Source organism: Eschrichtius robustus, chromosome 6 (genome assembly GCF_028021215.1).
Source record: "Eschrichtius robustus isolate mEscRob2 chromosome 6, mEscRob2.pri, whole genome shotgun sequence".
Lineage (NCBI taxonomy): Eukaryota > Metazoa > Chordata > Mammalia > Artiodactyla > Eschrichtiidae > Eschrichtius > Eschrichtius robustus.
The window spans coordinates 23,062,654-23,075,444 of record NC_090829.1 but is presented as its reverse complement, the minus strand read 5'-3'; the positions used below and the strand labels follow the sequence as shown (position 1 = coordinate 23,075,444).

At 37.8% G+C, this 12,791-nt stretch overlaps 1 protein-coding gene across 3 annotated transcripts in view; it reads right to left on the bottom strand.

The window, feature by feature from the left end:
* RASA2 (RAS p21 protein activator 2) overlaps positions 1–12,791 on the bottom strand; it is a 116,083-nt gene that overhangs the window by 90,854 nt on the left and 12,438 nt on the right. For all 3 annotated transcript variants that reach the window (XR_011074278.1, XM_068546013.1, XM_068546014.1), the window contains exon 2: positions 1,258–1,375. Coding sequence is in view for 2 of the 3 variants with exons in the window: in XM_068546013.1 (XP_068402114.1) it covers positions 1,258–1,375 (118 nt within the window). In the remaining variant the exon portion in view is untranslated. The remainder of the gene's footprint in view (positions 1–1,257; positions 1,376–12,791) is intronic.

The window sequence follows — 12,791 nt, the reverse complement described above, 5'->3', positions numbered from 1 at the left end:
ACTAGAAGCTACCACAAATATTCAATTTATTGAAAATTACTAGTTTTGTATATAACTGATTTTTGTGTGATATGGAATCAACATACATTAAATAACAAATTGAGATTTAAATAGTTTCAGGTCCCTATCCCAGTTTTGCTTCTAACTTCCTTTATTACATGCACAATTATTCAGGCTTTTGGTGACTCAGTTTCATCATTTATATAAATAATTACAAATTCTAATACAACAGGGATAGGTGATTTACGATTAAAGATGTGAAGTATATTACTTCAAATCTCCTTGGGTTACTAAATATTTCATCCACCATACGTTCATTCCAACAACTCTTCATTCCCTTATTTTAACTCTTGTCTCTGAACAAGACTGCATCCTTCCAGTACAGCTCTGCACTAGAATTATATCCACAAACACTATTACAGGGAAGAGGTGGCACATTTCAATTTTATGAACTATAATTTACTATGATACTCTCGCAGTGCTATTAGACTTCCAAAAAATGACAAATCTACCTAAGAGTTCATTCCCTTACAATGCCCTACTTAGTTAAGTGACTTCTATAAATGTTAAGGGGTAATTTATTCTCAAGAGAAATAAAATAATGATGTACTTTGAGAAAAGTTCAAATGAGTGGGCAAAATTTAGCCTAGAGAAAAAACTGAGGTATATGGTAGTTGTTTTCAAAAACTTGAAAGAGTGTCACGTGAATGATGGATTAAACTTGTTCTCCAGAAATCCAAGGGACAGAATTAGGAACAATTAAGAGGAAGATACATTTTGAGGCAATGAAAAGCCACATGAAAGCAAGCACTGTGGCTATCTTGTTCTTGTGGATGTATGAATAAATAGCACCCAGCAAGTTATTGGCATATGGTAGGTTCTCCTTTTGACAGACATTAATCAATTAAATGAAAGAGCTTTTCAAGAGTCAGAATAGTTCTAAGACCTAACAGGCTGCTTTTAGGAGGCAGTGAACTCCTTTGTCACTGGAACATTATTAAGCAAATGCCACATGACTACTTGTCAAAAATAATTGTCGGGAGGAACTAAGCATAAGGCATTTAGTCCAGCTCAATGAACATTACGGTTCCTTCAAACTCTGAGATTCTGTAACTCTAAAAATGAGCTCAGAATCTAAAAGGAAAATAAAAGTTTCAGATGAAGAAAGTCTTCTTGATGATTACAGTCAGGAAAATGTGTAAAATTTTTTATTCAATATATGTCATATGAATGATAATTTACCAATTTTTTACAAACCTTAAAGATTTTTCAACAACTTGGGTACGATAAACTTCTTCCTGGTCCAAATTTATGGTGCAGAAACAATCTCTCATTTTGTTGGGTCCAAGATATGGCAATAAATTTTTCGCTTCACCTGTTGGCACAAAAATTAAAACTGGTGTTAAATATCACCAGCTGCCTCATGCTAAGCCTTATATGGGACACATTAAATCCAAAAGAACATAAAAGATATAGCACAGAAGAAAAAAATTAGTGATTAAGAAAGATAATCAACTTGGTCTAAAGGAATCTGGTGAGACAAAGGGAGGAGCTGTGTGTAAAGGGGCATGTGAGGTCATGTTATACCACCGCATCCCTGATCCTAGAAAACAGCAATGTCCCCATTTATGTCCTCATCCCATCCCACCAGTACCACCCTAAAGACATGTCTCCACAATTAATCCCCCTTTCCTGTATCATTAATTTTCCTCTCTACTGGATCATTCCTGTCAGCTCATAAACAAACTTTGATATTTCCCAATTTTAAAAAAAGCACAAAAAGAAAAAAAAAAAAACTCCCTTGACTCCGTCTCCTCCCTCATGATATCATTCCATTTCTAGACTCCCTTTCACAGCAAAACTGCTCAAAAACAATCATCTCTAGCCACTGTCTCTAATTCCTCACCTTCCATTCATTCTTTGACCCTCTCCAATCAGCTTTTAACTCCATGACAACAGTGAAACTGCTCTATCTAGGGTCACCAATGCCTTCCATATTGCCAAACCCAATGGCATTTCTCTGTCCTCATCATACCTGATCTGACAGCACTATTTATTTAATATAAGTGAATGTTAACATCCCTCCTTAAAACTCACTCTTTTCTTGGCTTCCACAACACAGTAGTTTTGGCATTCCTCCTACATCATGGACCTCTGCTGACTTCTTTCCCTCCTCATCTCTAAATGCTGCAATGCTTCAGGGCTCAGTTCTGGACCACCTTCTCTTCTTTCCCTATGCAAATTCCTTCAGTATATGGTGTTCATGCTGATGTCTCCCAGATATGCGTTTCCAGGCCTGATTTCTCCTCCTCAACATTAGATATGAATACTCAACTGCCTCCCTGGATATCCAGTAGGCTTCTCAAATTTAACAAGTCCCAGACAAACCATCCGATTTCCTCCCCTAAAACCCACTCCTCCCCCACTCTACCACCATCTTCCTCTCTTTTTCTCACCATGCTCCCCAAACCTCCCACCCCCATGTCCAGTCCATCAGTAAATCCAGCAGAACTCCAAAATAAATCCCAAATGCAACCACTTCTCCTTGCCTTCATTAGTATCACCCTACAATCCACTCTCCATAAAGGAGTATGATCTTTTAAACATACTATTCTAGTCAATTACCCCCCTATTCCAATGCCATTCCATTTCACTTAGAATACAATTCCATTTCTAAATGCCCATTTTCATGGTCTACACAGCCCTACTGAACTGTCCTCTCCTCTCTGACCTCTTCTCCTCCCACTCTCCCCAGTGTTCACCTTCTTTCCATTCATCAACCATGTCAAGCTTGTTCGAGCTTAGGGCCTCTGCCTGAAATGCTCTAACCCTACATCTTCATATGGCTGCCTCTTCCTACCATTCAAGTCTCAGCTCAAATGTCACTTCCTCAGAAACCTTTCCTGACTATTCTATCTAAAGTAAATAATCCTGCTACCATATTCTATGTCTCTGTTTTCTTCAGAGCCTTTACAACTATCTGGAACTCTTAATTTTTACCTAAGTGTTTATTTCTGGTTCCCTCATTCTTTGAGAGTTCTTGGTTCCCTCATTCAATGCCTGAGAACTTAATGAGCCCCAAGATCTAAAATAGTGACTGTTAAATACCGAGAAATATTTGCTGAATGAATATTAAAGAATCAAGTAAGTCTAGTTTCGAAGTTCTTGTGAGATGCTCATTGGCTAAAAGGACACACAAAACTGTGGGTGCTGAAATCAGACACCAGTGTACTAAATTAGGAAAGCAATGTAGTTGGCATAAGGGAAAGAGCATTTCCCTGAGAATCATGAAACCAATGTTCCTGTATTACCTCTGCTATTAAGTGGACAAATGACTTCAGACAAATCTCTGAAGAACAGTTTTCCTAACGAAAGTCTGGGCTAGATAAACTCAAGTCTCTTTCTGCTTACCAACTTTAAAACTAAAGGCCAGGGACTTCCCTGGTGGCCCAGTGGTTAAGACTCCGTGCTCCCAATGCAGGGGGCCCGGGTTAGATCCCGCATGCCACAACTAAAGATCCCGCATGCTGCAACTAGAGAACCCACATGCCGCAACTAAGACTCAGCACAGCCAAATAAATATTTTAAAAATAATAAATAAAACTAAAGGCCATTTAAACCAATATCTTTTAAAGAAGTCTAGCAGAAACTTAAGAAGCACCTATGAAAAACTCAATAAACAAATGATTTTTTTTAATTAAAATTAGAAAAATCAGGGAACAGTCCCTCAGAGCTATCTGAGAGGCTGTCTCTCAGGCTTAAGTCCTGAGTAAGTCCACCGAATAAAACAGAATTCTCGAAAACTAAAAGTAGAATAAAATAAAATTAGAAAAATCAATGGAAAGGCACCAGTAAGATACTCACTGTTATTAAGTTTGTCACTGAGAGATTAGGGGAAAGAAATCAAGTTACCACGTCATAGAATAAGCATCTCAAGTCAAAATAAAGGAATCTAATCTTTCAAATGACCCCCAACTTGCCTAATATGGGTTGGCCTTTACAAATTCACTAGTTTCCTAACAGGAAAAATAATATATATTTGAATTTGTATCCATCCATCTTCTCTTCCTCAAAAGACTACATGTCCCCCCCTATTATCTATAGCTCATCCACCTACCTGTGCTCTCTCTACCCCATTCCCTCCTTCTCACTCCAGGACACTGCCCAGCAATTCTGTTTTCATTACTTTCAACCTTCTCCTTTAAGTCTCTCCTTCTTTGCCATCTGCCCTCTGTGTAATCCAGAGGGTCTGGGTTGTTTTTTTTTTTTTTTTTAACTAAAAATCCACCTAGGTCACCATATAGGGCCTGGAATATAAACAAATTTGGAATTAAATCATAATAAACATGCTCCGTATCTAATGAGGGAATCTTAAATACTAAATCACTGCCCTTGAACATGTTGCTGTTTCATTCACACCAGTGCGATTTAAGAAAACTACACTATATAAATGGACACATATTCCACCGCCCACCTTTCTAAGAGGGAGACAGTGGGGATTATTTTGTCTGCAGAATCCAATGAACTTGACATTATCAGACATTTACTCAGAATAATTAAAATTCAAGTTCTACGTAATATATAAAATGCACTCAACATCACTTCCTAGAAAAGCAGTTGTCATAATCTTTGAATATCTGTCACTAATGTTCAAAATAAACTACACTGAAAAGTAAATTCATCTAATCAATGCCAGATCACCAATCAATCATGCTAATATATGTTGATTAAGACAGCTATCAAGACTTTAAACTGTAACTCCAAAATACAGTGGTAATTAACTGGCACTTTATAAAAAACATACATCAAAGTAATTAACTGTCACTTTATTTTAAAAAATCAAAAGTGAAGTAACTAATGGTTAGAGAATTAACAAAAATAATGTTGTACTCAATATATCTCTAAGCAGAAAGATTAATTTAATAGCACACACTTTATATTAAGCTACACAAAGAAGTGAGGAATTTTAGAAGATTATACCTGTCCTGTGTGTGATATTTTCACAGGGCCTCACTAGTTCTAGTTAATTATTGTATATAAATAAGCAAGTGCATTGGACAAAAACCAAACAAACAATAAACTACTGCTCCTTAAAAGGCAAGCTTCCGGAAAACTTATTCTATAATCTCTGCTTCAATCCTTCCCCTCCTACTCACAGCCTAAACCTACAATTTGGCTTCTGACCCTATTTCTTTACTAGAACTTTCAAGAACACTAATAATATTAAGTGCTACCAAATCAAGTGACTGTTCTTCTGGTCCCACCTTATTTAATCACGCTTCAGTGTTTGATAACACTGACATTTCCTCAGCTTAGGTAACCCATTCTAATTTTTTTTTTTGAACTCCCTCTTTCAGGCTTTTCATCCACTACCCACACTTTAAATGTCAGGTAACTTTGGGCATCCACAGACCACTAAATTCATCATACAGGTGGAGAACCAATTTCAGGCATTTTTTTAAATATGTCATTATAAAACAATTTAAAAAATATACTAAAATACAAATACTTGTAAGCTTCTCAACATTATTTGATGGTATTATGTGCCATCATTCTCAATTTATCTATAGCGCATTTGATGATGGCTAGCCTTCAAGAGAATCAGGGTCTATATCTGTGGCAGATATGGTGGGTCAGTGCTCATCATCTGTTACAATGTCCTTTGGCGTATGATTGCCTGTACTGCAGAGGCTAGAAAGCTAAAAACTACATTTCCCAGCCTATTTTGTAGTTAGGGTTGTGGATGTGATTTAAATTCCGTTAATTAGATGCACTCGCTGGAAATTTGGAGGACAAAAAAGAAGAGAGGTTGCATTTATGTTGCTTCTACTAGCAAGTACCGTCATGGAGATGTCCAAGTTTCCCGCAGTAGCACTGGCTGCAGTCCTTGTATCCAGTCAGAGGTTTCATAGATATCAAGAAGAAGGGTACAAGGCATCCATTCTGTCACACAGGTTGTGGCCAGTGTGGCTTAGCTCTAGGGCCAGCAGCAGCAGGGGAATTCCCTGGCAGTCCAGTGGTTAGGACTCCGTGCTTGCAGTGCAGGGGGCACAGGTTCGATCCCTGGTCAGGGAACTAAGATCCCACAAGCCGCACGGTGTGGCCAAAAAATAATAATAACAATAATAATAATAACAAAACCTACTTCTAGAGCGGGCAGCAGTGACAACAGTTTACCGATGAAGATGGTTGCTTGTTGTTGGCTGTTTCCTAATAGTGGAAGATTCCTGATCATGGTAGAGGTGGCAAGGTTCTAAGACTAGCAGCTAAAAGTTACAACTTCGTAATTTTGCAGGCACCTTTCTGATCCAAAAAGAGGTAGTAAATCCCTTCGTGGCCCAGATGCAATGTGGCTTTTGAATGTCATTCTTGAAAGTTGGACTAGAGTCTATTTCTTCGGTCTTTCTAACAATTCTGTAAGCCACTTAAAATCTTTTATTTAAAAAAAAATCTTTTATTAAATCTCCTTCTGCTTACACTAGCTAGAGTTGATTCTGTAACCTAATCCTGACTAGCTTTCTTTCTTATCCTTTCTACCTTTTCTAACAAATTTGAAAGTCCCATCTCACATTACTGGTCATCTGAGTTTGGTGAGTCTTTCAACTAGATGTGGCTATCTGGATCAAACATGGACTCAGAAATTATAAAGCAGTATCTCACTGACAACCACTTTTAGTGTTCCATTAGGCAATGAGTTGAATAGCAGAGCACACTCAAAAGGTGAATGCTTCAACTTGGGAAATGGAGACAAATGGATCCTAACTCTCTGCATGGTTGTATCTATCTGCCTTTGGAAAACATTTCTTCATTTCCTACTGCAGCATTTGGATGTGGTTTTGAAAACATGCTCAATAATACAATACCATGTTTCCATGAATTTGGGAGTGCCAAATTCTCAACATCCAAACCATGTGCACCATTTTGAGTACCTCCATCTTATCCTTAAATTTACACATCCTATTTTGACGCTAAAGTAAAAAGATTAAAATGTGTTCAAGACATTCAATATACTGCTAAGATACGACACTTGAGCAAGAGAGCTGAAATAATGGAAATAGTTTTTACTTGCATTTGAATGAAAGTAGAAAATGATTTTAGCTTATTCTTGATTTTAAAAATTCTGTGCATGCCAGGGTACTTCAATATGCAAAGGTAGATACTTCCACAAAGACAGAGTTATTATTGGCCCTATAGCAAATAGTATAGCTCTGACTACATTTACAACTGTTGCTATTTCCTTCAACAATGAATCAAGAGCAGGAGGCATATTATTGACGAAACAACCGTTCCTCTATAAAGAAAGGAGGCTGGCCTTCAAGCACAACATCTTATACTCTGTAACAACACCATTTCTTGTTGAATTCATAACTGGTACTCTTTAAGAACTTTTCACTCTACATGACTTACAACATAATTGTTAACCAAATTTTTTTAAAAAATCTTCTCTCCTAAAGCATGGATTTTTAGAGATGAACTAATCCTCCACCGGGCATTTCTTCTCCCTCACAGATGTACTGCAAGTAGGCCAAGAACACCTTCACACTACACATCACTGGTTTTGTCAACCATAAAATGAAATAGCCGCCTGCCCATTCACGTGACAGTAATTGTTTCTCTGCATCATACATATCTTGCAACTTCATATACAGAGTATATAACAAAATGCTGTATTTAGCTTTGATCCCCTTCCTTCACACTGTTGCCAGTTACTTTTTTGATATGTAAACATATATATCACTCCTTGCTCAAAAATCTTCAATGGCTCCTCCATATCTACCACTGCCCACCTTGCAGGATAAACCTAAAATTCCTTCGTCTGGCATAAAAACCCTGCATAATCTGGCACCATCTACTACTTAACCTTTACCCCCAAAAGTTATGCTCCAGCAGTACTGTACTTTTAGTTCCTTGAAAACACTGTGTTCTCTCATGCCCCTGTACATTTGCAACACTATCTTCATTGCATGGGATGCTCTCAACTGATTTTTTTCCTCCCGAAAGCTCTGCTTAAGACCATCTTTGTAAAGTCTTCCCTCAACTCCTAGGTAGGCATGTCACCCTTTCCTCTATTCCCTACTGCATCTTATATGCACTTCTACTCTAAGGATCGTATTGTATTGCACTTGTATTTCATTCAACAAATATTTATTAAGTGCCTACAGCATGCCAGACACCTTTCTAAATGCTGGGAATATAACAATGAACAAAACTAGGTCTCTGCCCACATGGAACTTTTATACAGTTGAGACAGCGGGGACAAGCGTCATAAACTCTTCAACAAGTAAGTATAAAATATTTATTGCCATGGAAGAAAATAAAGTAAGGTAAGACAGTTAGGGAGTGCCAGGCCCAGAGGGTAGAGAGGGAGGAGGGCAATGTTATTTTATACAGGGACTCAAGGAAGGCCTTTCTGTGAAGATATTTGAGGAGATACTTGAAGGAGGTCAATGAGGGAATGAGTCACGCAGATACCTGGGGAAAGAGACGGACTAGCAGGAACAATAAAATATGCAAAGGCCCTGAGACAGGATAGTTTGGCACACTGAAGGAATAGCAAGGAGGCCAGCATGGCTGTAAAACAGTAAGCAAAATAGGAAGAGCGAGGAAACAGTAAGAGATGAGGTAGGATTGGGAAAGGAAACAGGTTAAATAGGGTCTTGTAGGCCAATGGAAAGTCTTAGGCTTTTCTGAATGAGATGGGAAGCTATTGAAGGATTATGGGCAGAAGAATGGCATGATCTAACTTTTGTTCTGAAGAATCACTGCAGAAGGAAAAGGGTGGAAGCAGGAAACTAGATAGGAGGCTACTGTAATAATTTTGATTAGAGATAACTGAGACTAGGGGGGCAGTCCTGGCATGGAAAGAAGTGGTCAGCTGGGCATATATTTTGAAGATGGAGCCAACAGGATTTTTGATAGTTTGCATGTGGGTGTGAGAGGAAAAGGGGTCAAGGATCACTTCTTAAAGGGTTTCAGCCAGAGCAGCTGGATGAACAGAGATGCCACTTCCAGAGGAAAGAGTCTCTTGTTGGGAAAGAGGGATCAAGAGTTTGTATTGAGTATGTTAAGTCTGAGATGCCTATTAGATATCCAAGTGCAAATGCAAGTGGGCAAAGAAGTGCTGGCTAGAGATAAAATTTGAGAATCATTAGCAAGTACATACTATATGTCAAACCTTAAGACTATACAGGATCACAAGGAAGGTAAATGCGGAGAAAAGAAAAGAGATTTGAAGACTGAGCCTCAGATCTCTCCATCATTTTGCATTAGGAGAGTTAAGAAGGAGCCAGCAAAGGAGACTGCTACATGTCTCTTCGCTGAATATAAACTTAAGGGACAGGACCAATGCTTAGCATCATGCTTAGCTTATAAAAGATAATGAAATATCTACTGAATAAGTATAAGTATGTGTATGTTTATAACTTTAGCATGGGCAAAAAAAGAGGTTCTAATATCACATCACGAATTATAAAATTGCATATAAACTTCTTTTTATAAGTTTGATGTAAGTTTATCCATGTCAATTTCTCCAAAGTTTTAAAAAGAAAATGTCTCCTGTATACAGTTACCAAAAGCACTAAATTGAAGAATCTTTATAGTGTTAATACAGAGATATATTGAAAACAAACAAACCAGTCCTGAAATGCACACATTCAAACATTTACTGAGTGCCTATACTCAGATGCCAGGGATACATTAATGAGAAAAACAGAGAAAACTGTGTCCTCATTGAACTAACACAGATGGACAGATAATAAATAAGACAAATAAATTTAAATGGTATGTTAGTATTAAGCAGGAATGGGCACCACATGAAATGGCAGAGGGAGGGGAGCCAAGGAAGGCTCCACCTAGAAGGTAACTTCTGCATAAATACCTGAAGAAAGAGGGGAGACAAGTAAATATTTTATAGAAAATAGCTTTTAGTCATTGGCAAAAAGTAAACAATTTAAACCAAGAAGATAAACACCATTGGGAATCAAAACCAATAACCTAGATTAACAGAAATAGAAAGACAGCCAACTCTCTGTGTACAAGATCAATGATTCTGTGCAAAGGTCACAGGTCCAGAGCCTACCATATAAATTTTACCTAGGACTAGAATTCCAAATATCAGGGTATTGGGTAGAGATTCCAGTGTTATGCTTCTGGGCATGGATGTGAGTATGCATATATGTGCTTACGTGTATGTTTTGGGGGGACTGTGTGCATGCATTTATATCTATAGGTTTGTATGCATGTTTCTGTGTGTCCTAGAGGGGAACACTACTGGGATAAGTAAGAAAAGAAGATAAATATTTATCAAGCAGCGGCATGCTCCGAGACAGTGCTAAATATTTTCTCAAATACCTCATTTGGTTGGTACAACAACCTTGTGACATAAGCATTACTGTTCTCTTTTATAAACTAAAAAAAAAAAATTCACAGTTACACAGCTGGTACAGTGAACTGACAGAAATCAAATTCCAAAGCCTAGTCTTCCCATTCCTATTAATGTCTTTCTGAACACAGCAGTGTTGAGAGGAACAGACAGCTATTCCTTTCTGAAACTATCCTAAGAGATCTTGTAGAATCTCCAATCTATTTCAAAGGATACCTTAAGCACAGAAATAAAAGCCAATACAGAACTGCCAAGAGAAACTGCAAAGGGCCAGGGTCCTGGACAAGATGATCCGAAGATAAAGATTATTTGGAGTGGGAGGAAAGCTAAATCATAATAGTTCACTATATTCATTTATCAAATAAATAATACATTACACATAGATTTTTTTAGGGACTTCATATATATTATTTCACTTAATCTTCACAGTAACTTCTTCCAAGTAATTTTTTTTAAATACAGAAACTGGGAATGGAGGGATAACATTCCAGGAGTAAGGCAGGCACAACGTGAACAAGTTCGGGAGGTGGAAACAGGAGGAGTACCTTCAAGGAGGCAGTGAATAGTACAAACTGGCTAAAGCGTAAAGAGAGGTGAAAGGTTATAAGAAAGGATGAGACTGTAAAGGAAAGATGGCATCAAACAGAACCTGGAATGCCAAGCTAAGGAGTTCCAACTTTATTCAGGAAGCAACAAGGGTCACTAAAAGTTTCTGTGTGATCAAAACTATGCTTCAGGAAAATTACTAACAGTTACCGGGCCTAAACTGAGGGAATAAAGGGGAGATGGGAGGAAAAGAAAAATGGAAGAGGTACTACAGAGAGAAAATTCACAGAATTTGGCCTGAGTGACTCCGGATATGATGTTCTAATAACTGGAATAGCAACCTAAACAGAGGATTAGACCTTTAGATGGGGGGGAAGATATAAAACTATGCAAACATTATCATTTACATACACAACAAAAAAATGGAGTGAAGGAGAATGAATCAAACATACGCTTAAAAATATAACAGTTTCAGTGTTGACAAGCTTAGAATAAAAGTAAAATGCTGTTATGCCATCTAATTATAGATAAACAGACAATCCTATATGTGTTCTTTTTTTTTGGCTGCACTGCGAGGCATGCGGGATCTTAGTTCCCCGACCAGGACTCAAACCTGTGTCCCCTGAAGTGAAAGTGCCGAGTCTTAACCACTGGACCGCCAGGGGAGTCCCAAGACAATCTTATGTAATGTTAACATATAAGGTCTTTCAAATTTTCATATAATGTTTAATTTTAATTTCTGCAGTAAGATGAAAGTTGCACAAAATTCTGAAAACATATACAGTACTGGTGCAAGTTAAACAAATTCATTTTGGAGACACATACGAGTTTCAACATGAGTTTCGTACTTAATGATCTGCATGTCCCTAGTCTCAACCTCCTGCATAAAAAGAGGTAATTATAATGCTTCAAGGACTACTGTGACTATTAGCTGAGGTCAAGCACTTACCACGATGCCTAGAACAGAGTAAGCACTCAGTAAATAGTAAGTAGTAGTGCCCCTCCTTGGTTAGAGATTCCTAAAAATTAGCATCTGTACACAATTCCCTTCACTCAAGCCATTAGGTCCTGACCAAAGATAATCTGTAATTTAACAACTAGATACACCAGAGAAGCTCACTTTTTTTTAATGAGACTTTTATTAAAGAAATAATACATTTCTACTAGAGGAAATAGATGCACAAACACCTGACCTTTCTATACCTCGGGCTGCACATCTCTAAAATGAGGGGTTTGAACTATTTCAAATGGGGGGGCACAATCTGGGGTTCAGCTAACCAGAGATTTATTTTGTCTGGCTTGCATAGTGTTAGGAAAAATGTAGCCAACATCTAGAAACTGGGAGAGTTAATAATAAATAAATCCGTATTTCTGGTTTCTCTTTAATAATCAGAGACCTGGCAACGTGGTTCTGAGTAGAAACTGTAGACAGACACCCTCTTTCGAAATCCTAACAATCCCCAACTGGCTTTAACTTCACTACGCCTGGTCTCTGTAGACTGGAGTTTGCAATGCCTTAACTAGTTAATCTTCTAGGCTCCCGTAGCTTTAAGATCTTGAGAGATAACACCTGAAATGTTTTAAAATGCACGTGGCAACACTGATTTCAAATGTTTTTAGATATTGCTACCCGTGGCCAGTTTAATCTCATAAACACTACAAGAACTGGATATACATTTATATTAAATAGCTGTTCATCAAGAAAACTATGAATATATACTTTACCGATTATCACCACTGCTTATGTTACAACGTGCCAGGCACTACAGCAAGTCATCCAATCTTTCCACAACCACTCTGTAAGATTAGAATAACTACCATTACGAATTTATACAAAAGGAAGCTGAGGCTCAGAGAGGTTAGG